Source organism: Eschrichtius robustus, chromosome 3 (assembly GCF_028021215.1).
Source record: "Eschrichtius robustus isolate mEscRob2 chromosome 3, mEscRob2.pri, whole genome shotgun sequence".
Taxonomy (NCBI): domain Eukaryota; kingdom Metazoa; phylum Chordata; class Mammalia; order Artiodactyla; family Eschrichtiidae; genus Eschrichtius; species Eschrichtius robustus.
In genome coordinates this window covers 88569472-88596197 of record NC_090826.1, presented here as the reverse complement: position 1 = coordinate 88596197, position 26726 = coordinate 88569472, and the positions used below count along the sequence as shown (strand labels likewise).

The 26726-nt window shown below is 36.3% G+C and overlaps 2 protein-coding genes across 4 annotated transcripts in view; one reads left to right on the top strand and one right to left on the bottom strand.

The window, feature by feature from the left end:
- The window catches only part of LRRC39 (leucine rich repeat containing 39), a 15258-nt gene extending 13954 nt beyond the window's left edge, over positions 1 to 1304 (top strand). Inside the window, exon 8 of the mRNA XM_068540398.1 lies at positions 1249 to 1304. Coding sequence (XP_068396499.1) covers positions 1249 to 1304 — 56 coding nt within the window. The remainder of the gene's footprint in view (positions 1 to 1248) is intronic.
- On the bottom strand, positions 1083 to 26726 carry TRMT13 (tRNA methyltransferase 13 homolog). Of its 3 annotated transcripts, none has more exons than XM_068540395.1 (11): positions 26482 to 26726; positions 21314 to 21360; positions 21160 to 21226; positions 12254 to 12316; positions 12009 to 12078; positions 11746 to 11852; positions 11226 to 11393; positions 9421 to 9493; positions 5346 to 5420; positions 2065 to 2497; positions 1083 to 1723 (listed from the first exon to the last, which is right to left on the bottom strand). In XM_068540395.1, exons 1-11 carry the CDS (start codon positions 26626 to 26628, stop codon positions 1528 to 1530), a joined length of 1446 nt encoding a protein of 481 aa, XP_068396496.1. In that variant the 5' UTR covers positions 26629 to 26726; the 3' UTR covers positions 1083 to 1527. The 3 variants fall into 3 exon arrangements, with proteins under 3 accessions (XP_068396496.1, XP_068396497.1, XP_068396498.1); XM_068540396.1 differs by lacking the exon at positions 26482 to 26726 and adding an exon at positions 26257 to 26474; XM_068540397.1 differs by lacking the exon at positions 1083 to 1723 and having other exon boundaries at positions 2070 to 2298.

Here is a 26726-nt window from a genome sequence, read left to right as displayed (position 1 = left end):
AAACAAACTACCTTATTTTAATAATATTTGACATAGAACTTATAACAAGAGAAAAAAGGTTACAACTTAAACAGAGATAATAAAACCAAGTCTGCCTATTTCATTAAAAATATTATGAATTAGTACTATTAAAAACGGTTAATATTTATTGAGTACTTACTCTGTACTTAGAACTGTTCTAAGCATTTTAATGTGTTATTTCATTTAATGCTCATAACAACCTTGTGAGGTATTATTATTATCTTCATCACCCCCATTTTAAGCGGGGAATTGAGGCACAAAGAGATCAAGTAGTAGGGTTGGGATTTGAACCTAGGCAGTCTCCTAAGACATGTAAGATTAAACTAAAGTAGAAAGGTCAGAAACTAAAAATGAGCTAGACTTCTAATTTATAATTAAGGTAATCATAGACCTACAAATAATAGTTACCTAAGAATATCATTATAATATCTACAATCAGTAATTCTGTATCTTTGTCTTGGCAAATGTACAATGATTAAGATAATTTTTACAAATAAGGCAGAAATAAACCAAGGATAAGATGAGGAAAAGACTAACAGTCTTACCATATGTTTGGTTTAATGTTTGCTTGTGCATAGAAACTGCTTATGAGCTAAATGAGGCCCGAAAGTGAGGTTTTTGGTATCATTATCTAATTTCTACTTTATTCCAAATTATTTTCCCGAACAGGAGAGAATATACTTATATTTGTTCTTGTATATGTAAAAATGACCTTTTAAAAGATATGACACCTAATTAACTTCAGAAGTTACTTGCAAATTTCAATTTAATTTGTGAATTAGGCTTAACAAGTATCTTTTTGGAAGTTCTCACTAGATAATTAACTAATTAAAAAAATGAAGTGAAATAGTTTTTTTCCTTGAAAATATCTTTTTAGTTTTGGTGTCTGTCATGGACAAATTCTGATTGATAATATATAAACACAGGTATGGCTCTTGAAATCTGAAGGTGAATTCATTAATTGATTGTGAAAATCTCTGAATTTGTTTGCAGTAGAAACAAATAATCACAATTAATTATTCTTTCCAGATCTGCCTGGACAAAAAAATCCATACATAAGCGAACTTCTCAGATTGGTCCTTGTTATAAACTGACAATTGATTATTACATCTTGAACTTGAAAAATAAAAAGTATTAAATAAAACCAAAGGAAAATAAGTTTCCAAAATTTATGCAAATAGAAAGTTAATGTGCTAGTTACATGTTGACATGTTATGTGTGTTTCAGGTAACCAAGTCAACTGCTCTACTACTTTACCAAACTCTATAAATGCTGATGGATAATATAATTCAAGATGTCCTGCTGAAGAGGATTACTTTGGGAATTTGGTGAATTCTCTAATGTTTGGACTTCTAAAGTAAAAAACAAAGCCATTACCAAAGTTCAACGAGGCCACATTTTTTAAAGTTCATATTATCTGCTATTTAAATTATATTTTCATGAATATAAAAATACAATTAAAAAATTTTTTTTGGTGGAAGACAGATGTTCAAAATTTCTTTTCCATTAAGCAGTTGTTTCTGGTGATGAAGAATGATTTGGTAGAGCAGTTAACAATACATTTTCCAAAGACACCAGAGGGTCTGTATAATACTGTAAAGCGGGATTGAATCCTTTCTGCTGTAAATAGTTGATTCGGCCTTGGTCAATCAGCAATTTACAAAGATGCCCTATTTTCTTCTTTTCTTCAACAGTAAGAAACCTAAATTGAATAAACACACACAACACATTGTTAAAATTCTGTAAAACCTTATGACCAATTATTTTAGTTAGTCTTATTCATTGATAAGCTGCTAAATAACCCACAACATACTATGTGCTATGTCCCATGCTTCCAAGATAGATACGTTTTATTAATGCCACAATTAAAGTGTGTATATTTTAACTTATTCTAAAATTAGTAAAATATATATATATATATATATATATATATTTTAGTAAAATATATTTTCATGAATGAATTTTTGGTAATATTCATCTAAAAATATAGTAATAATAAAGTATTTCTGCCCTAGTGTTGTGCATTTCAAAGTAGTCACTTACCCAGGCAAACTCTCAGCGCTGTCATCTGTGATTCTGTATCCTCCATCATCATGCTCTTCACTGCCATCATTCTGTTTATCTTTTCTTTTTGTGGAGATATTTGAAGCTTCCAAAGATGTTTTTTGCATCCCACAAGTCGCCCAACTACTCATTCGCTGGAAATAGTGGAATTCCACTGCTCCAAGGCCTAGAGCCCTGAAATATTCTTTGCCCACATAATGTCTCCAATCACACCTGTGGTGACAACAGAGTGCAATAACAATGCCAGCCACAGGGGTCCACTTCTCTGGGATATTTTTTTCATTTCCTTCCTTGGCCAAAGTGTTAATTTCTTTTTCTGTTTTATCATTCTTTACGCGTTTGGCTAAAGGTTCTTCATTCCTTTCCTCACAACTGGCAGCATAGGTTTCAACCAAACATCGTAATGCAAGATCTGCAAACACAATTATGTGGCCCCCCAAACCACATCATCTTTAAAAATAAGTATTTTTTACATATATTAGGCAGTATGGTTTTTAAAAGCCCAACAAAAACTTACTTAGCTCTATACTTGTACTAATTCTTTCATGAATTATCAACTTTGTTCATATTTGCCCTTTTCTCATTATTGTACCATTTTCTCTAATGATTTATTCTGCATAAAGCCAACTTCCCCCAAAAAACTGTGTGAAGCTTAAGATCTAAAATTTGTAAAACTATTTGTCCAACTACTCAAATTTGCTCTCATTTTTCTCCTACCCTTGTTGAGGAAATGACTTGTATAGAAAAAAATTTATGTCTCTACATTTAACATTCCAGGGAAGTTTTGAGCTTAAAGAACCCAAAGAAAGAAAGAGGAAAGGCATCGGCTAAGCATCTGCTAAGTTGATGTTAGGTGTCAGTCTTGAAATGTAAGATGTTCACAGCAAATAGTGAAGAGTTGAGAAGAGTGGGGTCAGAAGGTGGAAAGTAGGCCTCGCTGAGTAGCCTTACTATAGTTATACATTCATTCAGCAAATAGTTACTGAATGTCTTTCATGTGCAAGGCTTTGTGGATGTATGATGATTAATAAACACAGACTTAGAGATAAATGAACTTTATATTAAAATGAAAAATTTACAGTCCACTTAAAAACTAAACAAATGGGTTTTTGATGATTATGATAATTTCCCACTGACGACTGCTATATTATTGACAATACTAGAAAGACTCCAAATATATGCTGTAAAATCCACATTTTCTGTCTGATTAGAACGTCACACTGTGTTTGCTCAATCAAAAACATATGTATTTTTAAACTTTATTATCCCAAGATGTCACAGGTGAATAGTAAATGATCTGATATTTTATAGTGTATATAATACAATATATGAATTTAAGTCAACAAACTATCGGGAACCTGTTATTTGGAGAAGGCGATAGCTGATCTATTATTTTATAAACTATTATTTTCTGACAAAAGATATTCAGTCACTGTTTTACTTATATTGGAGTTAAGTAAATGATTTTCAGAAATGGGGATAATCAGAAAAATTATTAAAAGAATGAAGTTATTTTAGAATCAGAAGGAGCTTTAGCAATCCATCTCAACCCCTCCTTTACAGAGAACTTGAGGGATAAAGCCACGTACCTAGAAAGGGACAAGGAAACACAGCACATTTGTGGCCAAGATTATTTATTCATTCAAAGATTTACTGAGTTCCTGTTATATACCAAGCATCAATGTTAGCACACTCCCTATGCTCCGAAAAACAAACAAAAAAACAGCATACTGGGAGAATTAGATATATAAACAGAAAACTAATATACAATGAGCTTAAGATATGCAGAGGCAATTATGATAAACACTAAGGAGGAGTATCTTATTTAGGGAGGTTCCCTGAAAGTGGTGACAATGAGCTGAAGAAGGAGTAGAAATTGATCAGTTTAGAAACAGACACAGTATAGTATATGGGAAGGGTTAGAATGTATAGACCAATAGATATAGAGGCAGGAAGGGGCAAAGAGAGGAAGGCAGAGGCCAGATTAAGACTAGGATGTCATGTTAAAGAGCTTAGACTTTAAGGTGCAGGTGACTGGGAGCTACTGAATAGTTTTAAGAAGGGGAAAGAGACATGAGGTGTGTGGAAGATGGGTGTGAATATTAGTATTTAAAGGACAAGTAGTGGAAGGACACCGTGAGATATACAGAAAGAATGGCACAGATGTAGGGGAAGAACCAGGAAAGAATGTCACAAAAGAGAAGAAAATAGAATTTCCAGAAGGGTAAGCAACAATAGCAGAGATTTTTCATTAAGATGATGATAGAGTGATGAAGGGAGAATTCAGATAGAGTGAATCAAGGAGGGAAAAAGTGTGTGGAACAATGAGAAATGGCCAGTGTAGATAACATTTCTGAGAAACTTGGGTTAGATGGGTAGGAGTAAAGGAGCATTTTTTGTTTCCTCCCCAGGATAGAACTGGCTTACTGCAGAAGGCTTTTATGAGAGTTAAATGAGACAAGGTACGTGAAAATCATCTAAAAACTATGAAGGACAACACAAATATATAATACTTAAAGTCATCTCCAGCCAACTTGAATAACTCTTATGGAGGCTCCAAGTTCCCCTTATGGGTAGACATGAAATTAGCGGAAGCCAGAAGAAGATGTAACAATAGTTAACATTTATTGAGCACTGATATGTGCCAGACACTTTATATGTAAACTGGCAAATTATATGTTGTTATCCTCATTTTACAGACGAGATAACCAAAGCTCAGAAAGGTAAAGTAATCTGTCAAAGTTATACAGCAAAGTTGAACCCTGTACTATCTGATTTCAAAGCCCATGTTCTTTCTACTTTAACATGCTACATCTGATGGATCCAAGTGCTAAGACAAATCTTAATATTTCCTTTTTTGTTTTCCCTAGAATCCTGATACATAATCATCTTCTAGTGGGAGAAGTTTCAGAGTCCTTCCCAAGCAACTCCTCTAAAAAAATGAGTAGCTTCTGGGATAGAATCATACAGTTTCCATAAATGATTTATTTCCTTTTTGGTTGAAGTATAACCCAACAAACTTTAAGGTTCCATATGACACAGTATTTACACGTAAAACTCTTTAATTCATCCTGCAAAATGGCCAAAATGAGCAGATAAGTAGGAAAGCTCTAAATCTGATATAATACAGGGCCAGTGCTACTATGAAGATTAATGAGTTGCAAACAAGGGATAAAAACTACTGAAAAGAGACTCTTTAAATATTTGGGACCATGTTAAGCTAAAACTTAATGTGTGACGTTATTAGTATGTTTACATACCTGTTGCCACACCACACAGATGTTTTCCAATTCCTACCACAGGTAGTTTTTCTTTGCTTAGCAAAGGAATCTTGTCTGAAATAAAAAGAAATGAGAACTAAATTAGCTCTCTTGTGAATTAAGGCATTAAGTGGCCTCCCAAAGAGAGAACTAATTAGAATCTTTGAATTTTAGGGCTGACAGAGACACAGACAAAAAATTCTCACTTTATAGCTTAGGAATAAGAGGCTCAAAGATGTAGTGACTTGATAAGTAACACAGATGGCTACAGACATAGCCAGAATCAGAGTTAAAAATTTTTATCTTCCTTTTCTTCCCACCTCGCCCCCAGCTGGTTCTTTACTCCTGAGTTAATTTCTTGACTTTTAGGCCAATGCTATTTCTTCTATACTGACTCAGGACTTTACCCTGTAGAAGCCTTATTTTGCTAAATATTATTACCCATTGATAAAAGGACTCGAAAGTTTCTTTACTAGATTTATTTTGCATAACTTATATGATAAATACATATAATACAACCGACATTTTATATTATAGAATACTATACTCAATATTATAATCAAACAAAAAATATAGCTTTCATTACATCTTGATAATCAAGGATAAGATATTATTTTAGCTTTCACACTGTTCTGAATATGAATAAAAGAAAAGATTCATAATAGTATAAAAGTAAAATAAAAAAAGACATCTACAAGGTAATGCAGTAAAATGTAGTATATCGCAGTAAAATGTAGTATATCACAGTTAAGGCTTCCATTTTCCCCCCCCATTCATTTTCCTTTTTCTAAGATTCTGAAATAAAAAGTATGTTTCCCCCTACAAATCCAGCTACAGCACCCAGCACAGTGAATTGTCCAATGGAGGTCCTTAGTAAATATTTCAAATTCTTTGTTGCTTGTTTTCAGATGGTATCACATACTAGGAGAAGAAATTGGTACCAACTGGAATAGTTTGCCTGTGTAAGGTGGTTCAAGAAACTTATCCTCAATCAGGGTGAAGAGAAAGGTTGTCTAAGAAAGCCCTTAGGGAATTGGGGGCATCAGGAACCTTGGAAGTAGAGCTGAGTTAGTTACTGATAACAGAGTGTGCCTACAGAAAGTCTATTTAAGAAGTAATCAGATCCTCACCTCATAGCCACCTGGTGACTACCTCTTTACCAATTGGTGGAAAACTGTAGATTAATTCTCTCAAGCAAGTAAAACAGGAGGTCACTGGGTTGAAGGATAATAGGAAGTTGAAAGTTGAAGTGTGGTAAAATAGCAGGATTAAGTGAGTATGCATATAGATTAAGCTCTTACTTGTCACTGGGTCCCAGAATGTTGGTAATCAGACCTTTACCCTCTAGGCAGGTGATCAGAAGAGTCTTCTCTGGGGAACCTGACCAGCCCAAGAGGAAAGATCACATTCTAGACAGGTCATTCCAAACTGGAGCTCAGAGTCAACAACTCCACCTGAAGACTCAGAGCTCTTAGTCCCTCACTCCTCACTATGAACACACCATCAAAAAGCACAGATGTTTGAGCAGAGCCTCTAAGTTGAAAGAGACAGACCAAAACAAATGGAAAAGAGCAACTTAGTGAAAACAGAATATGAAGGGAGGATACTTCTAAAAAAAATCATTAATATCCTCACAAAGATAGTACAATTATGAAAAAAGAACAGGTTACAAAGATAAATTCAGAGAAAAAAAATCTTAGAAATTAAAACTATGATAGAAGAAATTAAGTTGAAGAAATCTGAGAAAGTATACAAAAAGGCAAAAGATATAGAACAGAGAAGTAAAGTCAAGAAAAGTAGAGAACCATTCCAGGAGGTCTAATAACTAAATCATAAAAGTTCTTCCATTAAGGGAGAAAAGAAAAAATGGAACAGAGAAAATTATGAAAGAAAGAATGCAAGGAAATTTCCCAGAAAGCTGAGAATACTGGAATCTCTCAGTCAGGATTTCTCATCCTTGCCATTATTAACTTTCGACCCCAATAATTCTTTGTTGTCGGGAGCTATACTGTACCTTACAGGATATTTAGCAGGTCTCTGGTTTAGCAGGCTCCCTGGCCTGTATCCATAAGATGCTGGCAGCACGTGCACTCTTATGACAACGAAAAATATCTCAGACATTGCCAATGTTCCCTGAGGGCCAAAACTGCTTCTAGTTGAGAACCACTGCTATACATAAAAGAGTCCATCAAGTGCCCAGTACAACAGATAAAAATATAACTACATCAAGACACATCACTGTGAGAATTTAAAACACTGAGGACAAAGAAAAGAGCCTATAAATCTCTAGAAAGAAAAAAGCAGATAACACACAAGGGATCAGGACTCAGAATGGCACTGAACTTCTGAACAACAATACTAGTGGAGTAATAGTTTCAAAATTCTTAGAAATAGAAATACCCAGGCAAATCAAGTGTAAGGGTAAAGGAAAAGATACTTTCAGACAATGCAATGTCTCAAATTTATCTCTAATGCAATTGTTTCTCAGGAAGCTATAGGAGGAGGTGCTTTCCCCAAAGACAGTAAATCAATAGAGGAAGATATGGGATAAGATGTGGAAAAATAAATCCCAACATAGGAGAGTGAAGGGAATCCCCAGGATGAAAATGAAGAGAAATTTAAGGTTGACAATTGTGCTCTAGGAACAGAGGGCACCCAGTCTACATTGGAACGTACCTGAAGGATACAGGAGAGAATTTTTCAGGAAGATAGAAACTAACAGAATACTTGGTAAATGTATTAAAACAAATACAAATTTTAAAGTTATACCTTTTTGTTTAAATTGAAGTATAGTTGATTTACAATGTTGTGTTAATTTCTGCTGTACAGCAAAGTGATTCAGTTATACATATGTATATTCTTTTTCATATTCTTTTCCATTATGGTTTATCAGGAATACTGAATATTCCCTGTGCTATACAATAGGACCTTAAAACAAATACAATTTTAAAAGACCAAGTAAACAAAATTTTAAATTAACTATTAACTCAATAAATTTTATTTACTACATGGGCCAGCTGTGGTTTGCGTCACAGAGCTGAATTAAAATTAGCAGAAGAGGTTGCTGGCATATGTTTGTATTATTTTCATTTTATTTATTTTTTAAAATTTATTTATTTATTTTTGGCTGCATTGGGTCTTTGTTGCTGCGTGCGGGCTTTCTCTAGTTGCGGCAAGCAGGGGCTACTCTTTGCTGCGGTGCGCAGGCTTCTCATTGTGGTGGTCGCTTCTCTTGTTGCAGAGCACGGGCTCTAGGCACGCGGGCTTCAGTAGTTGTGGCACGTGGGCTTCAGTACTTGTGGCTCACGGGCTCTAGAGCGCAGGCTCAGTAGTTGTGGCGCACGGGCTTAGTTGCTCCGCGGCATGTGGGATCTTCCCGTACCAGGGCTCGAATCTGTGTCCCCTGCATTGGCAGGTGGATTCTTAACCACTGTGCCACCAGCGGAAGCCCATATTTTCATTTTAAATAATATGAAAAACTATTAAAAGGTACAGAAAGGGCATTAAAGAGTATGACTGACGGGTGTGTGTGTGTGTGTGTGTGTGTGTGTGTATGAAGTATGAGGTCCATAGAGATGGGTTATTTTCTTTGGTATAATTTAAAATTGTAGGAAGTATTTTTTACATATCACCTAGGCAGAAAGTATCTTTTACATATTAGCTAGGCATTAAGTATCTTTTACATATTAGCTAGGCAGAGAACTATCTCATTTCTGTAAGAGTTTAGCTAAAGTCATGTTAACTATAGGCAGAAGGCTAGTGTATGGTATGAACAGACTCAGTAATTAATTTAAACAGGATAAAGAAGCAACATAAGGACATATTCTCAAAACTTTTAAGCTATTCCCTACTATGATATTTCATTTCTAGTTGATACTGAAAAACAATTTCTTAAAGTTTCAGCCCTAATTCCATTTATATTTACCTAAATGTTAGATATAACATTCTATATTAACAATGGATTAATCTCTGTTTTCCCTGAAGCAGTGTTCTGTGGGATTGGATTTCTAAGCAACCCTCAGAGTTTGAAACTTCTATGATTTATGGAAGAGCAACTGCAAGTTATGCAACTTACTCAAACACAGGTGCTGAATATCAATTTGAAGTCTCTCAAACACTGAATTTTTCTTTCTGTGTTTGCCATCTACCTGTGCAAACAGAACATTATTATAACAATGGCTTTTATGTAAAAAAAAAAAAAAAAAGCTTTATGAAAAAAGATTTCTACTTGTTTTCAAAATTCAGAGCAAATAATTTTCCATCTTAGTTTTTAGTGTTTAAAAAGTAGAATTGTTAATTAAAAAATTTAAGATTGTATATTCTGTGATGAAATCTCCAAAATAACAATATCGTACATCTTTATAAGACTTGAACATTTTATAAATTATTATGTACACATTATTTCCTTTAACTCTAAAAATTCCCAATTCACTGATGAAGGAATTAAGGTTCATAGATAATAAAAAGCTCTACTTCAACAGCAAACTCATTCAAAACTGAACTCATTATTTCTCCCTCCAAACTATTTTTCCCTTCCTTTCTTCTGTATTCCCTATCTGAGGGAAGAACACCACTTAGTCACTTAAGGCACAAAAGGTCACCAGAAGTAACTCCTCTTTCATACTTAATGGATAACAAGTCACCAAGTCTTGGGGCTTCCAACATCATAACATTTCTCACACTCTTTCCCTCCTCTCTATCTCATTGCAACATCCTTAGCTATGGCCCATGTCTTACCTGGATTACTGGATAATAATGATCTTATTATTAATCTCCCTAATTCAAGGTTCACACTCTTCTGATACAGCTTCAATGGTACTGCTAGGAGGAACTTTTAAAACCCTTTTCTATTTACTTCACCAATTCTTATATATTCTTTCAATCTCCTCTCAGCTACCACCTCCTCCAGGAAAGCTTCAGTGACCCACACTAGACTGAGGCTGGCATTCTATCTTCACACTCCTATAGCATCTGGTACTTATCACTATCATAAGACACTTAGCATACTGAGCCAAGATACTTATAAGTCTGTCCCATTACATTTAAGTTTCTTGAAGACAAGAATTAAATCTTGTTTCCACTGTATCCCCAGCATGTAGCAGGATAAAGTCAAACTCCTCCCTTAGCATAAAATATGAGCCCTTCCAGAGTCTAGGCCGCCTCTCCCATCTCATCACTGCTGAACTCTACTTCACACCATGGACTTCCATCACACAGAAATGTTTCCATGTTTCCCTGTCGTTTCAGGCATTTGGTTACACTCTTCTTGCTTCCTAGAATGCTCCTCAAACCCTGTATCTAGCAAATACCCACTTTTCAAGATATAGCTCAAGCACCACCTTTTCTGTGTAGCCATTCACCATCCCTTCTCTACAGTAAAACTTGTCACTCCCTCCTTTGAACCCACACTGTACTCTATACGACCCTTTTTCATATTTTAACCCTTTTCTATAATCATTTATCTGTTTGTCTCTTCTTTCCAATATAAGTAACAGAACATAAGAACATTGTCTTATTTGACTTTACCCAATATCTATCAAGGTACTTGTGGTATGCTCAATAAATGTTTACTGAACAAACAGTTGGTAAGTTTCAGATGTAAGTTAGGACTTAAGACTTTTAACTCCTAGCTTGAGCTTGGCTCTTTCCACATAATTTCTTGTCTCCGTAAATATTTTAAGAACTCAGATCAATGAACTATCAAAATTTAGATTAAAAAATTTACCTTCAGTTTAAATCATCAATATAATTAGAATAAAAAGCTATAATCAAATAAACACACAAAAAATTCATTTTCTTTAAGAGGCATGTTATTGTTTTTCAAACAAGAAAAGTGCAAACAAAGTTTGGTTACCAATATACTACAATGGTTTCACTTACCTTGAATCTTGTGGTCACCTTTTCTACTAGGATGAAGTGAACTTCTTCAGCATCTTTTAAGGCAATATCAACCCAATGAGATAATTTTCCCTTTCCTGCTCCAAACTCAACAAAGCATCTTCTTGGACCAAGTAACTTTAATTTTTCAATGTTACCTAAAATAGAAGCCTGCAAACTTCACGAGATTATTTTATAAACTAGAGCAAAAACATTCGGCTCAAATGGGAAAATAGCAAGATAATTTCTATATAGGGCAGCATGTTCACACTGATAATTTTTGTTTGGCTTTAAAGCTTTTCTCTTGCTTTTAAATATTTAACATGTAGTACTCAGAACTATATCCATTCCAAGGATTTTTTTATATATGTTTATATACATTTTTTGAAATGGGGATTCTGTACCCTGAAAGATAATCTAAACAAAATCTCATTAATAACTATATTTAGAAACAACAGAATGTTAGCTTTGACAAATGAACAAAAAGGCCATTTTCAGTAGAGTTGCTATGGCTTAAACATACCTGCTGTTTCAGATGTTTGGTTGCAGAATCACCGTTTTTAGGGTCATTAAGGGCATCATGCAATGCTGGATGGGACATAATTTGATCTTTAAGTGTAGAGTTCAAACCTGTGCCAAATAAAAGCACAAAAGCTTAAACAACCAAACATGAAACCGTAGGGCTCTAAACAATGGTAGTAATATCTCTTAAACCACAGTGGAATTAACTCATATACCACCTGATTATTCTAAAAAAATTTAACTTGCAAATTTAGGCAGACTTACCCTCACTTGCTTTTCTCAGTTTCTTAATTAAGTTTTCCATTTGCTCTTCAGAGAGAAAAGAAATTGGAACCTATATACAAAAATGGGGAGTGAGCTGGTCTGGGAACTAATAAATAACATTGATTCTATAAGAAAATGCATTCTAAATCAAAATAGTTAATTTATCCCAAAAATTGGAACACAGCTTATTTACAGTGTGGAGATGCTCATAAATACTTTGTAAAATTAAAAAGTCAAGTACTTACTAATTGTTCAGGTATTTCTGTTTCATCTTTTAAGCCTGCATTAATATCTTGAATAAAGAAGTCCTGAATAAAAACAAAACCAAACCATAACAATATCATCATTAATGTGACGAGTTCACAAAAATTAAGCTGAAAAACTGATCCGTGCCTTCTTCCAATACTTTGTACCTGCCATCCTCCCTTTCTCCTGTTCATTTATTCATTAAATAATTACTGAGTGACTACTGTGGTCCTTAACTTGCTTTAGGTGCTGAGGATTTACCACAGTGAACAGTACAGACAAAAATCTCTGTGTTCACGCATCTTACATTCTAGTGAGGTGGCTATTTGAATAAACATTTATAGCCTGAAGAAATTCATTAGTAATTTTTATTAAAGTTTTTTTTTAAATTTTTATTTATTTATTTATTTATTATTTATGGCTGTGTTGGGTCTTCGTTTCTGTGCGAGGGCTTTCTCTAGTTGCGGCAAGTGGAGGCCACTCTTCATCGCGGTGCGCAGACCTCTCATTATCGCGGCCTCTCTTGTTGCAGAGCACAGGCTCCAGACGCGCATGCTCAGTAATTGTGGCTCACGGGCCTAGTTGCTCCGCGGCATGTGGGATCCTCCCAGACCAGGGCTCGAACCCGCGTCCTCTGCATTGGCAGGCAGACTCTCAACCACTGTGCCACCAGGGAAGCCCTTATTAAAGTTTTTACCTGTCTCCAGCATAGACTGAGGACTGTGTCATTTTTGCTAATGGTTAAAGCAAAAACAAAGACCCAACTACAAACGGCTGTTTATCAGATAGGCAGCAGGACCAAAAACAGAGATAAGAAAAAATATTACAATGGTTTAGGTCTGATTTCTTCTATTTTAAAATACTAATTAAAATAGAAAATAGAAATATCCTGTGATATTATGTTGTTTAAATTAACATAGTGAGATATTTCTAGTCCATTTTCAGAGAGAGAGACTCTAGGTAAGGATCTAGATTAGCATTGTCCAATGGCACTTTCTGCAATAATGAAAATGTTCTATATTTACCCTGGCCAACATGGTAGCTATTAGCCTTGAAATACGGCTAGTGTGACTGAGGAACTGGATTTTCAATTTTGTTTAATTTCAATTGACTCAAATTTTAATAGTTACACATGGCTAGTGGCTACCATATTAGACCACGTAGATATAGATGAATGAAATAGCACAATTTTTACAAATTGTTTTGAAAGTGAAAACAACTCCTGGGACATTATGCATAGCAATGGGCTTTAGTTACACAGATAGGAGAAAGGTAACATGTGGATTGTATGTTGCTACCTTTACCTATGTGGGTAATAACGGAAACCAGTGATTAAGTGAACAGGTGAAGAAAGCAGGTATTAGAATACTTTGTTGGATGACTGGCAAAACTATAAGAGAAAATTAACTATAACTATTAGTAAACAAACGAGTGATAAGATTTTACCTGGGTTTCATGTTACACATAGTGTACTAAACACTGTTCTGCATTTCTTTCCTCTTATCTCGTCATCCCACTACTTTTCTCCCCTTCCTTTCCACTGTGTCCCAGCGTGCAATGGAATCTGTGCAGGGGTATTCCATTTTTTTTTTTTTTTTTTTTTGCCCGTGCCATGTGGATTGTGGGATCTTAGTTCCCCAACCAGGGATTGAACCCAGTCCACTGGCCATGAAAGCACGGAGTACTAACCACTGGACCACCAGGAAATTCACAGGGGTATTCCATTTTTAATAAATTCATTTCTTCTCTCAAACTGTTCCCAGAACACGTATTCAACCTGCTTGCTTTAACTAAAGCCTGACACTTAGGTAAGGAAGATAACCTCCATGCATACCTGAAAGTAAAGGCAACATTCTTTCTTCTTACTGAGGGGCTAACTGGGGTAGTCATCACTTTTCTTCTACACGTTTTTTTCTTTTTTTTTTAATTGGAATATAATTGCTTTACAATGTTGTGTTTCTGCCATACAATGAAGTGAATCAGCTATATGTATACCTATATCCCCTCCCTCTTGTACCTCCCTCCCACACACCCCCCCCGAATCCCACCCATCTAGGTCATCACAGAGCACCAAGCTGAGCTCCCTGTGCTTTATAGCATGTTCCCACTAGCTATCTATTTTACGCATGGTAGTGTATGTATGTCAATCCTAATCTCCCAATTCGTCCCACTCTCCCCTTCCTCCCGTGTCCACATGTCCATTCTCTACGTCTACGTCTCTATTCCTGCCCTGCGAGTAGGTTCATCTGTACCATTTTTCTAGATTCCACATATATGCATTAGTATACGATATCTGTTTTTCTCTTTCTGGCTTACTTCATTCTGTATGACAGACTCTAGGTCTGTCCACATCTCTACAAATGACCCAATTTCGTTCCTTTTTATGACTGAGTCATATTCCATTGTATATATGTACCACATTTTCTTTATCCATTCATCTGCCGTTGGACATTTAGGTTGTTTTCATGTCCTGGCTATTGTAAATAGTGCTGCAATGAACATTGGGGTGCATGCGTCCTTTTGAGTTATGGTTTTCTCAGGGTATATGCCCAGTAGTGGGATTGCTGAGTCATATGGTAGTTCTAATTTTAGTTTTTTAAGGACCCTCCATACTGTTCTCCACAGTGGCTGTATCAATTTACATTCCCAGCAACAGTGCAAGAGGGTTCCCTTTTCTCCACACCCTCTTCAGCATTTATTATTTGTAGATTTTTTGATGATGGCCATTCTGACTGGTGTGAGGTGATACCTCATTGTAGTTTTGATTTGCATTTCTCTAATAATTAGTGATGTTGAGCATCCTTTCATGTGCCCCTTGGCCATCTACATGTCCTCCTTGGAAAGATGCCTATTTAGGTCTTCTGCCCATTTTTTGATTAGGTTGCTTGTTTTTTTGATATTGAGCTCCATGAGCTGCTTATATATTCTGGAGATTAATCCTTTGTCTGTTGCTTCATTTGCAAATATTTTCTCCCATTCTGAGGGTTGTCTTTTTGTCTTGTTTATGGTTTCCTTTGCTGTGCAAAAGCTTTTAAGTTTAATTAGGTCCCATTTGTTTGTTTTTATTTTCATTACTCTAGGAGGTGGATCCAAAAAGATACTGCTGCGATTTATGTCAAAGAGTGTTCTGCCTATGTTTTCCTCTAAGAGTTTTATAGTATCCGGTCTTACATTTAGGCCTTTAATCCATTTTGAGTTTATTTTTGTGTATGGTGCTAGGGAGTGTTCTAATTTCACTCTTTTACATGTAGCTGTCCAGTTTTCCTAGCACCACTTATTGAAGAGGCTGTCTTTTCTCCATTGCATGCTCTTGCCTCCTTTGTCATAAATTAGGTGACCATGTGTGCGTGGGTTTATCTCTGGGCTTTCTATCCTGTACCACTGATCTATATTTCTGTTTTTGTGCCAGTACCATACTATCTTGATTACTGTAGCTTTTTAGTATAGTTTGAAGTCGGGGAGCCTGATTCCTCCAGCTCCATTTTTCTTTCTCAAGATTGCTTTGGCTATTCGGGGTCTTTTGTGTTTCCATACAAATTGTAAAATTTTTTGTCCTAATTCTGTGAAGAATGCCATTGGTAATTTGATAGGGATTGCACTGAATCTGTAGATTGCTTTGAGTAGTACAGTCATTTTCACAATGTTGATTCTTCCAATCCAGGAGCATGGTATATCTCTCCATATGTTTACGTCATCTTGGATTTCTTTCATCAGCGTTTTATAGTTTTCTGAGTACAGGTCTTTTGCCTCCTTAGGTAGGTTTATTGCTAGGTATTTTATTCCTTTTGATGAGATGGTAAATGAGATTGTTTCCTTAATTTCTTCCAAGACTGAACCAGGAAGAATTAGAAAATATTAGTAGACCTATCACAAGTAATGAAATTGAAACTATGATTAAAAATCTTCCAACAAACAGAAGTCCAGGACCAGATGGCTTCACAGGCGAATTCTATCAAACATTTACAGAAGACCTAACACTTATCCTTCTCAAACTCTTCCAAAAAATTGCAGAGGAAGGAACACTCCCAAATTCATCCTATGAGGCCACCATCACACTGATAGCAAAACCAGACAAAGATATCAAACAAAAAAGAAAATTACATTGATGAACATAGATGCAAAAATCCTCAACAAAATACTAGCAAACAGAACCCTACAACACATTAAAAGGATCACACACCATGATCAAGTGGGATTTATCCCAGAGATGCAAGGATTCTTCAATATACGCAAATCAATGTGATACACCATATTAACAAATTGAAGAATGAAAACCATATGATTGGACTTCCCTGGTGGCGCAGTGGTTGGGAGTCCGCCGCTAATGCGGGGGACATGGGTTCGGGCCCTGGTCCGGGAGGATCCCATGTGCAGCGGAGCGGCTGGGCCCGTGTGCCACAGCTACTGAGCCTGCTCTCTAGAGCCCGCGAGCCATACTACTGAGCCTGGGTGCCACAACTACTGAAGCCCGCACGCCTGGAGCCTGTGCTCTGCAACAAGAGAGGCCACCGCAATGAGAGGCCTGCGCACTGCAACAAAGGGTGGCCCCCGCTCGCTGCAACTAGAGAAAGCCCATGCCCGCGTGGCAACAAAGACCCAACGCAGCCAAAAGTAAATAAATAAATAAATAAATTTATTAAAAAAAAAAAAAAACCATATGATCACCTCAACAGATGCAGAGAAAGCTTTCGACAAAATTCAACACCCATTTATGATAAAAACTCTCCAGAAAATGGGCACAGAGGGAACCTACCTCAACATAATAAAGGCCATATATGACAAACCCAAAGCAAACATCATTCTCAATGGTGAAAAACTGAAAGCATTTCCACTAAGATCAGGAACAAGACAAGGACATCCACTCTCACTGCTCTTATTCAACATAGTTTTGGAAGTCCTAGCCTCAGCAATCAAAGAAAAAGAAATAAAAGGAACACAAATTGGAAAAGAAGAAGTAAAACTGTCACTCTTCGCCAATGACATGATAGTATACGTAGAAAATCCTAAAGATGCCACCAGAAAAGTACCAGAACTAATCAATGAATTTGGTAAGGTTGCAGGATACAAAATTAATGCACAGAAATCTCTGGCATTCCTATGCACTAACAATGAAAGGTCAGAAAGAGAAATTAAGGAAACAATCTTCTACACATCTTTATGTAAAAATACTTTCTTTTTAAACTTATGCCATCTGTCCTACTAGTTCTCACTTGGGAGGCATCTGGAAATGTATGGGGATATTTTGTTCTCAAAATGACTGAGAGGTGCTATTGGGAGACAATTATCTACAGGTCTCTCAATTTTCTGCAAGTCTTATAAGCAAAGGCACTGACCCCCCTCTGTTCCAGACTATCTTTGCAAGGACATTTGTATACCAAGCAATCTTGGAAGACAGAAGTAGTGTCTCCTTCTAGAGCAGTGGCAGGCCTGCTTATTGTACAATACAATAAAGAAATGTCTACTTACGGAACAAAGGTGAGGCAGGTTTCCTTACTGCTCATTTAAAAAGACGTATTTCCTAAGCTTGGCCTTCTTCAGCTATGACACAAGCTGTGCACAAACATGTGCAGCATCCACCAAGACCACTTCAACTTGAGGGAACAAAGGGAGTTGATGCAGACAAGAAGCTCACATTGCTTGCTGTGCAGCGAGTAATAAAGCCCTTTGTCTCTGACCCAGGAGTCTCATATCTTCTTCCAGCATCCACAAACCTATGGTAGGCTAACTTGTTAGCTTGAAAATAAGATTAAATTTCAAATCCTTCATACTTCTTGACAAGGGCCTTTGTCATCTGCCACTCAGAAGCCAGGAATTCTAAATACAGGGATGCTCTGAAGTGCACAGGATAGGACTGTCCCACTCGAAATGCCAAAAGCCCCCACTGAGAAACACTGGGCTGTTAAACATCTTCTAAATCTCCCAGCAGTTGTCAACTATCAACCTGTTGGTCATTATCCAATATTCATTAGGAACTTTGACACCAAGCTGTTCTTTCCACTAAGTTCAGCCAATTTGACTATGTTTTCAAGCCATCCAACCAATAGCTCTGCTTGACCTTCTTAATTCTAATGACCTTTGCTCCACTTTGGCAAACTACTTTCAGGGGCCCTCTAGATTCTGGTGTTACTATGAACCATTTAACCTCTGAAACCTTAAACTTCATTAGCCCATTCTCCGACTATAACTTCGTACTATGTTAGTACAAAGTGTAGTGATTCTCTTGTTCCGAATCATATTCTTTCACCTTTTAAAGACCTCTATTTCTTCTCAGCTAATTTCTGGCTTCCCTTTCATGCCACCCAGCCTGGACACTCAGCACCATTGTTATCATTATCTTTCACGATCTGGTTCTCTGTCAAACCCACCCTTACAAAACCTAATGCCTGCGTTAATATGACTTTTAACTCCCAATAGTTTGAAAGTTAAAACTGCTGAACACTGCTGAAGCAAAGCTCCTCAGTCATTTGGACTGGTACCAGTTCAAATTCAGTATCTCCATCAGTCTGACTCTCAAAGATGCCTAGCAATTATTCTGCATAACTCTAATGCTAAACTTTTACCTCTCTCCTCAAATCTCCTACTATACCATCACCTCCCTTAATCACCTTATCTCTTACTTCAGCAAGGAAATGTAGCTATCAAATGACATCTTTCTCAATTAACCTCCTGTCAGCTAAATATGCCTGAACTGATATCCATCTTATACTACTTCCCATCTACGTAAATGGAAGAGCTATTTCTTCCCCTATTTCTTCCCTTCTACCTCTATTTTGTACCCTATTTCTGCCTGCTTCCTGGGGAGCCTCACACTATCAGTGATGCCCTCTTCTATTTCCAATTTCTTCTTCTCTACTGGCTCATTACTCTAAGCATACAAATAGCACTCTTTTCTCCCATTCTATCTATCTATCTATCTATCTATCTATCTATCTATCTATCTATCTATCTATCTATCTATCATTTATTTAAATTCATTTTTGGCCGCACCACGCGGCACATGGGATCTTAGTTACCTGACCAGGGATCGAACCCACGCCCCCTAAATTAGAAGTGTGGAGTCTTAACCACTGGACTGCCAGGGAAGTCCCTCCCATTTTAAAACACAGTCCTTCTGTCCTACCTTCCTCTCTGACTGCTATTCTACCTCTCAAGTTCCATTCATAGACTGGTTTCTTAAAAGAATAGTCGACACTTAAGATTTCTACTGCCTTGTCTTCCATTTACTCATATATCATTTCAGTCTGATTTCTGCCCACTCCACCCTATTTAATATGCATTTTGCTAAACTCTTTGATCTTTAAAAACTGCCATATTGCCAACCCAATGGATTCTTCTCTGTCCCTACCTTACTTGACTCCACTGTGATGCTAGACACAGCTGATCACTTGTTTCTTTTTGAAATTCTCCTTCCCCTGTCTTCCCATATACCATGCTTCTCTGTTTTTTTCTCCTTCCTACCTCTCCAGCCATCCCTTGTCAATATTTTTCTATGGTTCCTACTAGCAGCTCACCTTTTAGGTGTCAGTGTCACCTAGAGCTCTGTCCTTGGTCTCCTGCTCTAATTCCTGCCTACCTCTCATCTTCTATTCAGCTCTCCCCTTGTATTTCATACTTGTCATGTGAGTTACCCATGTTTTCTTCCTTGTCTGGATGACTCTCCTTTGACCTTTAGGTCTCATCTTATGACATTCCTTCAGAAAAGCTTCCCTGACTCCTTTCCCATCTCTCTAAACCCCTATGTCCTCCCCCAAAAGGGTTAGGCTCTTCTCCTTTATTCTTCCATAGCACTCTGTACTTAGTCTATTTTAACACATATAATATTGTATTTTCTATCCCTTCCACTAGATTGTAATGTTATTTTAAGCAGGGTGCTTGGTACAATGTCTGGCATAAGTGCTCAATTAATATCTATTGAATAAACAAGTCCCCCAACTTCCCCCCAGTTCTAACTAATCTCTTACCCTGGGTATCTTAAAATTCCAAAGCTTCACCTATGATCTGTATGTATTTGACTTCTGAATCTTTATTACTTACCCAACCTCTCTACTGAGTTTTGGACTCACATATCCAACTCTGAATTTCCAATCAGTCAGCAAGTTTTATTGATTCTGCTACCTAAATAATTCTTGCATTTATCTATATTCTTTCCATCCTCTTTAATTCAGTCTCTTATCATGTCCTACCTGGATTGCAGCAATGCCCCCCTAACTAGACCTTCTGATTGCAAGCCATCCTCCCACATTGCTCTAAGAGAAAGTTTTCTAAGAGATAAATCTGACCCCACCATTTCCTCGCTTGCAATCTTTCAATGGTTCCCTGTATCTTTTAGAATAAGTACAAGTTCCTTGAAAACCTCAAGTGGTTTCTCAATTTCTGCCTCTGCACATATAGTTTTTGCCACTTAGAAAGATTCTTCTTTCTTTTCTTTGCCAAATCAAGACTTAGCTCAAGTGTTATTCCCTCTGGGAAGCCTTTCTTGACCCCTTGGATTTAATTTTAATGCAAGTATGTGCTCTTATCACATGTGTACATACTTCTTTCATTGAACTTATTAAATAATGCCCATTATTTACAAGTTACTTACCAGTCTCAAATAAGTTCCGTGAAGGCTGGGATCATATTTTATTGAAATGAATTTAGTAGGCACTAAGTAAATATTTTTGAATAAATAAACTCTGGAATTATTCTCTGAATACCACTCTTCTTGCATAAAATTCTATTATCTCAATTAGGAGTCTAAGTGGATTCACAATCTGATGTCCTATATACACTCAAATGTATTTGCCATATTTAAGCCTCCTGAGGCAAGAGGCTTGTTAAAAATTCCCACTTGTAATCTACTAAGTATATATAAACATTACATACCACACATTTCACCATTCAGTTTTACTGATCAAACACTTACAGGTTTTGGCTTCTCTCTTGAGTTACATTTTTTCAAATGTTTTGCCAGTTGATCTTCATATACTGTGCTAAATTTAAAGAGAAAATTATTTAAAATGAGACTGGGATAATCACTGTTGCCAGCACAGAAAAACCCTTCTCTGACCCATACTTACTGTTTTGGATCTAAAGGACACAGGATTCTTTTCCGAGCATTTTCTTCCTAATTAAAAAAAAAAGAAAGGACATATTTATTTGAATAAAATATCAAGTTCACTGCTTACAGATACTAGATACAACTTCAGTGTAATCATAAGCTTATGCTATACCAAAACAAGGTAAGGAAACCTTAAAAGGACATTAACAAAACACTGGCAAAATCAGGTCAAAGAGTTTAACAACAAAAATCTCCAGTGTCATGTGATATCACCTCATACCTGTCAGAATGGCTATCATCAAAAAGAACACAAATAACAAATGTTGACGAGCATGTGGAGAAAAGGGAACCCTCCTACACTGTTGGTGGGAATGTAAATTGGTGCAGCGGAAAACAGTAGGGAGATATCTCAAAAAACTAAAAATAGAACTACCTTATGACCCAGCAATTCCATTCCTGGGTACATATCCAAAAAAACTAAAAACACTAATTCGAAAAGATACATGTACCCCAATGTTCAAAGCAGCATTATTTACAATTGCCAAGATATGGAAGCAACCTAAGTGTCCATCAACAGATGAATAGATCAAGATGTGGTATATATATATATACACAAACACACACACACACATACATACACATACAGTGGAATACTATCCAGCCATAAAAAAGAATGAAATTTTGCCATTTGCAACAAAATGGATAGACTTGGAGGGTTTTATAGTAAGTGAAATAAGTCAGACAGGGAAGACAAATACTGTAGGATATCACTTATATGTGGAATCTAAAAAAATACAACAAACTGGTTAATATAACAAAAAAAGAAACAGACTCACAGATATAGAGAACAAACTAGTGGTTACCAGGGGGGGAGAGGGAAAGGGGGAGGGGCAGTACAGGGGTAGAGGATTAAGAGGTACAAACTGCTATGTATAAAATAAATAAGCATATGTTAATATAAATGTTTCAGACATTACATGAAATTTCTAAAAATCTTATATGTTCTGGTATAATGTTATAAGTAATAATCCTAGTTATTACTTTAAAATGTATATCTCAGAAATAACTAATTTTCTTGTCAACTGCATTATTATGAACTCTCATCAAATCTTTAACCGTGGTCATTTTTAAGTCTTTTGTCATTTACAGACAGTTCTGGGTGTACTCTGATGATTTTGCAAATATGTTCCTATAAAAGGGTTTCATCTTCAAGAAATTCATGGAAAAGACTCTGACAAGTACAGGTTTCTGGTAACTGACTGTACTGCTGAACTGAATGAATAAGCATTTTCAGAACTCTAATGAAAAACTGAGGAACTCATAAAAGTGCTAACAAAAGATCAAGATAAAAAAAAAAATTAATTACATGGGACTGAGTGAACTGATGAGGATGAGTATAATTTTTGTGACTTTCTGTCTGAATTTAAAAAAAAAAAAAAATCCCAGAAGGACTCAGAGGCAAAGAATATACAAGTCAATTTTCACTGCAAAGTAAAGGAGCTGTTACAGTGGAGGATTACTGGACTGAATGTCAATATTATGACATAGTATGAGTGTGTTTCATGTTTGGTAATTGCAATCATTGTTGCTTTTGTTGTGGTCATCCATGTACAATGCTTGGTGTCAGTCTATTTATCTCTTGTAAAAATAAAATACAGTGTGTGTGTGTGTGTGTGAAAAAAAATGAAAAAAAAATAAAAAATAAATAAAATGTACAATTTGATGTTTTGATATATGCATACACTCACGAAGCCATTGCCAAGATACATTACCCCTAAAAGTTTCCTTATTCACCTTTCCATTCCCTGCCTCTCCTGCCGCCATGTCCCACTATTCCACATATAACCACCAATTTGCTTTATTGTCACCGTACATTACTTTTTACTTCCTAGAATTTGATATGAATGAAATTGTCCAATACGCATTATTTTTTAATCCTGCTTCTTTTACTCAGCCTAATTATTTTGAGATTCATCCGTTATTGTATGTATAAGTAAATCCTTCTTTTAGGTTGCTAAATAGTATTTTGAAAAAAAAAATAAAATAAAATAAAATAAAATAAAATAAAATAAATAAGCTACAAAGATATACTGTACAACACAGGGAACATAGCCAATATTTTATAATCACTATAAATGGAGTATAACCTTTAAAAATTGTGAATCACTGTATTGTACACCTGTAGCATATAACTCTGTACATCAACTATACTTCAATAAAAATAAAAAATCTTTGGTGTAGCTCGTTTATGTATATCTGAGCAAATACTGCTTTGGACAACAAGGGTCTATAGCTTCAAACAGGTTATAGAAAAGGCCTACATATGGACTTTTCAATCTATGACAGCACTGACTATAATATACACTATTATTTTAGGTACTACTAAGAAAGAAAAAATGTTGCCAATTTAAATTATAACATGTCATTGATTTTAAGAAGCATTCTGATTTCAGAGATGTTAAAATGTGAAAAAAAAAAAAAAAGTATCTCAGAAACAACAAAAGAGATCTTCCTCAACTTATGATGGAATTACAACCTGATAAACCCATCGTAAGTTGACAATATCTTAAGTCAATAATGCATTTAATACACCTAACCTACTGAACATCGTAGCATAGCCTAGTCTATCTTAAATGTGATCAGAATACTGACATTAGACTACAGTTGGGCAAAATCATCTAACAGCCTATTTCATAATAAAGTGTTGAATACCTCATGTAATTTATTGAATACTGTACTGAAAGTGAAAAACAGATGGTTGTATGGGTACAGAATGGTAGTAAGCATATTAGTTGTTTACCCTAGTGATAGCGTGGCTGACTTGAAGCCCTGGCTCCCTGCCACTGCCCAGCAGTGCATATCGCTAGCCCCGGAAAAGATGAAAATTTAAAATTCAAAGTACGCTCTCTACTGAATGCCTATCGCTTTTGCAACATCATAAATCTAAAAAAATCGTAAGTTGAACCATTCATTGTAAGTTGGGGACTGTCTCTATGGTATTTTAACCATTTGGTATGTGGCCCTACTCTACTAGCTTTGCAACTTTTTAGTATAGAAGAGTTACACCCTGTTCGTTTCTAAGTTACATGGATTTAACTACATATACTCAGGAAAAAAAAAGGAATTAATAGTGTTGGCAAGTCTACCCAACATTGATATGAATCTGTATATAACAGGATAGCATAACAGTTAAAACCACAGGTCAGCCAGACTACCTAGGTACGATTCCCAGTTCTATCTATCAGGCTCCTAACTATCAGCTCCTAACTCTACGACCTGAGGTAGTCTTACTGCCTCATCTGAAAGATGAGAATAATATATCTTACCTCCTAAGGGTTGTTCATACAGTAAATGCTAAGTGTTCATGATTAGTATTAACAATTCCTTTTTCAGTTTATTTCAGTTCTGATCTGCCTCCCAGCATATCCATGAAACTATGTACACTGAATTTCATGAACATGCTAAGAGACTTTTCAGTATCTTTTGAAAATATAGTACATTATTCTTCCCTATTTGCTGACTTGAAAGTCTAACCTCCATGAAAGAGAAGACTCTATACTAACCTCCCAAAGCTTAACGATAGAGTAGGGGAAAAAAGCACTTTTAAAATTTATTATTTGGGTTTACAAACAGGGCTTCTCAACCTTGGCACTACTGATATTTCAGGTTGGGTAATTCTTTTTCGTCCTGTCCATTGTAGGATGTTTAGCAGAATCTCTGGCCTCTCTCCACTAGAAGCAAGAAACACTCTTCAGTTGTGACAACCAATATGTCTTCATTGTCTGGGGGTGCTGAATCACCCCCATTTAAGAACCACTGCGTAAAAATGAGTACAGGTGATCTCAGCCATATATGACACTTAAGAAAAAAAAAAGACGGAAACAATACACCCAATTATAACATAAATTATAGACTCAGTAGGATGCCCAAAATTGAAAACCAAATCATAGTCATGGAAAGTGTTTCCACTTAGTGTTTTGCAGTCTTTTTTCAAGGGATTAATAACATGATGTCATTCCTCTCCAGGAACATGGATCACCCTGTAAGGATCTATTCATATTCTACCACTGTCACCGTCTGCAGTCACCTCTGGGTGTCTGATTAAGGTGAAGTGTAAGGTCTTAGAGTGAGAACAAAATCCTCCTCCTATCAGAAAGTTCATTTTTCAATCAGGGGATGTTTGCTGGTGCTCTCAAAACCAGCCAATACAACAGAGAGTGTACTTCAAAGAGTTCCCATAAGTCACAGGTCACCCACATTCCAAAACAAGAATAAGCTTGTTTCAGTACACTTCACCCTAGGCAAATATTAGCCAAATCAAAATATGAACTAGAGCTATAGCTATGAGGGACAGTAGGAGATGAAGGTGTTCTGGGGGCTTATCTGTACTGGATATTGCCTAGAAGGATAAACCATCTAACAAAGAAAAATAATGTAAATAATACTGGACATTCAGAAGGCATAAAATCAGACGCTTGTCTCTTTGGTCTAATCTTTCTAAAACCTATTAAACATGCTCTTTTTCTATTAGCATTTTACTGTTCTTGTTTTTTAAATTTCCTATCATATATATCCTAAAGAAACACACATACTAAAGTTATATGTTGTTTGACAATACAATCATATGTATAATTGAACAAAACTGTACACTTTCTGTTCTCAATTTTAAAAGGAGAGTCAATTCTTCCATGTTTTCAAATCTTTCCTTCCCCTTTTCAGCAAAGTAGTTATTAGTTGCTTTCAAAAGATTGTACGTATAAATAAAAAATTTAAAAAGTTTCTCTCAACCGCATTGACAAGAAGTTATTATCATTCACGGAACAATGAAAACACAATTAGTGAAACCTTGGGATGCTTCTTTGATCGCTCTTCTTTCTAAACCACCATTTCCCATCAGGAAGGCGGAGAGTGAGCGGAGGGCAAGAAGCGGTAGTCTGCCGTAAAACTAAAATCTAGCATTACCATGAGTTGGTATCAAGATAAACGGGTCACTGCTGGCGCTTTACTTAGTACAAGAAAACACTGCACTTCACTACGGCTCATCATCTCTCCCTAGGGAGGCCAGGACTGCGTTTATCACAGGAAAAGCTGGAAAATCCAGGGGACTGAAGCAGAAATCTGTCAGAGGGGAGGTGCCGGACCAGGAAACTTATTTCCGACTCTCGAGAGGGTAAGGCGATACCAGACCTCCGCGGCTCCAGCGTGTTCACCACAGAACCTTTTTCCTGCTGCCACCACCATCCTGCAGAAGCGCTTCTTCTTTTCCACATAGTAGCCACATCGCCCCTCTGCTGGAAAGCCAGTTCCGTGCGGCGTCGGCGCAGAAGCCGCCATAATTCAGGGCTCACTTTGGGTGGCAAGCATTGATCGGGTGAAGAGAGGAAAAGTTGTCAGGTTCTCTCGGGTCTCCTTCCCTTAACAAATATGTCTGC

Excerpts from the sequence above, each read along its gene's own strand:
- TRMT13 (XM_068540395.1), bottom strand. The coding sequence starts at position 26,628 with ATGGCGGCTTCTGCGCCGACGCCGCACGGAACTGGCTTTCCAGCAGAG. Across the intron at positions 11,853-12,008 it reads ACTGAGAAAAGCAAGTGAGG|GTTTGAACTCTACACTTAAA; the intron begins GTAAGTCTGCCT and ends TATTTGGCACAG. Across the intron at positions 11,394-11,745 it reads CCAAACATCTGAAACAGCAG|GCTTCTATTTTAGGTAACAT; the intron begins GTATGTTTAAGC and ends TGAAGTTTGCAG.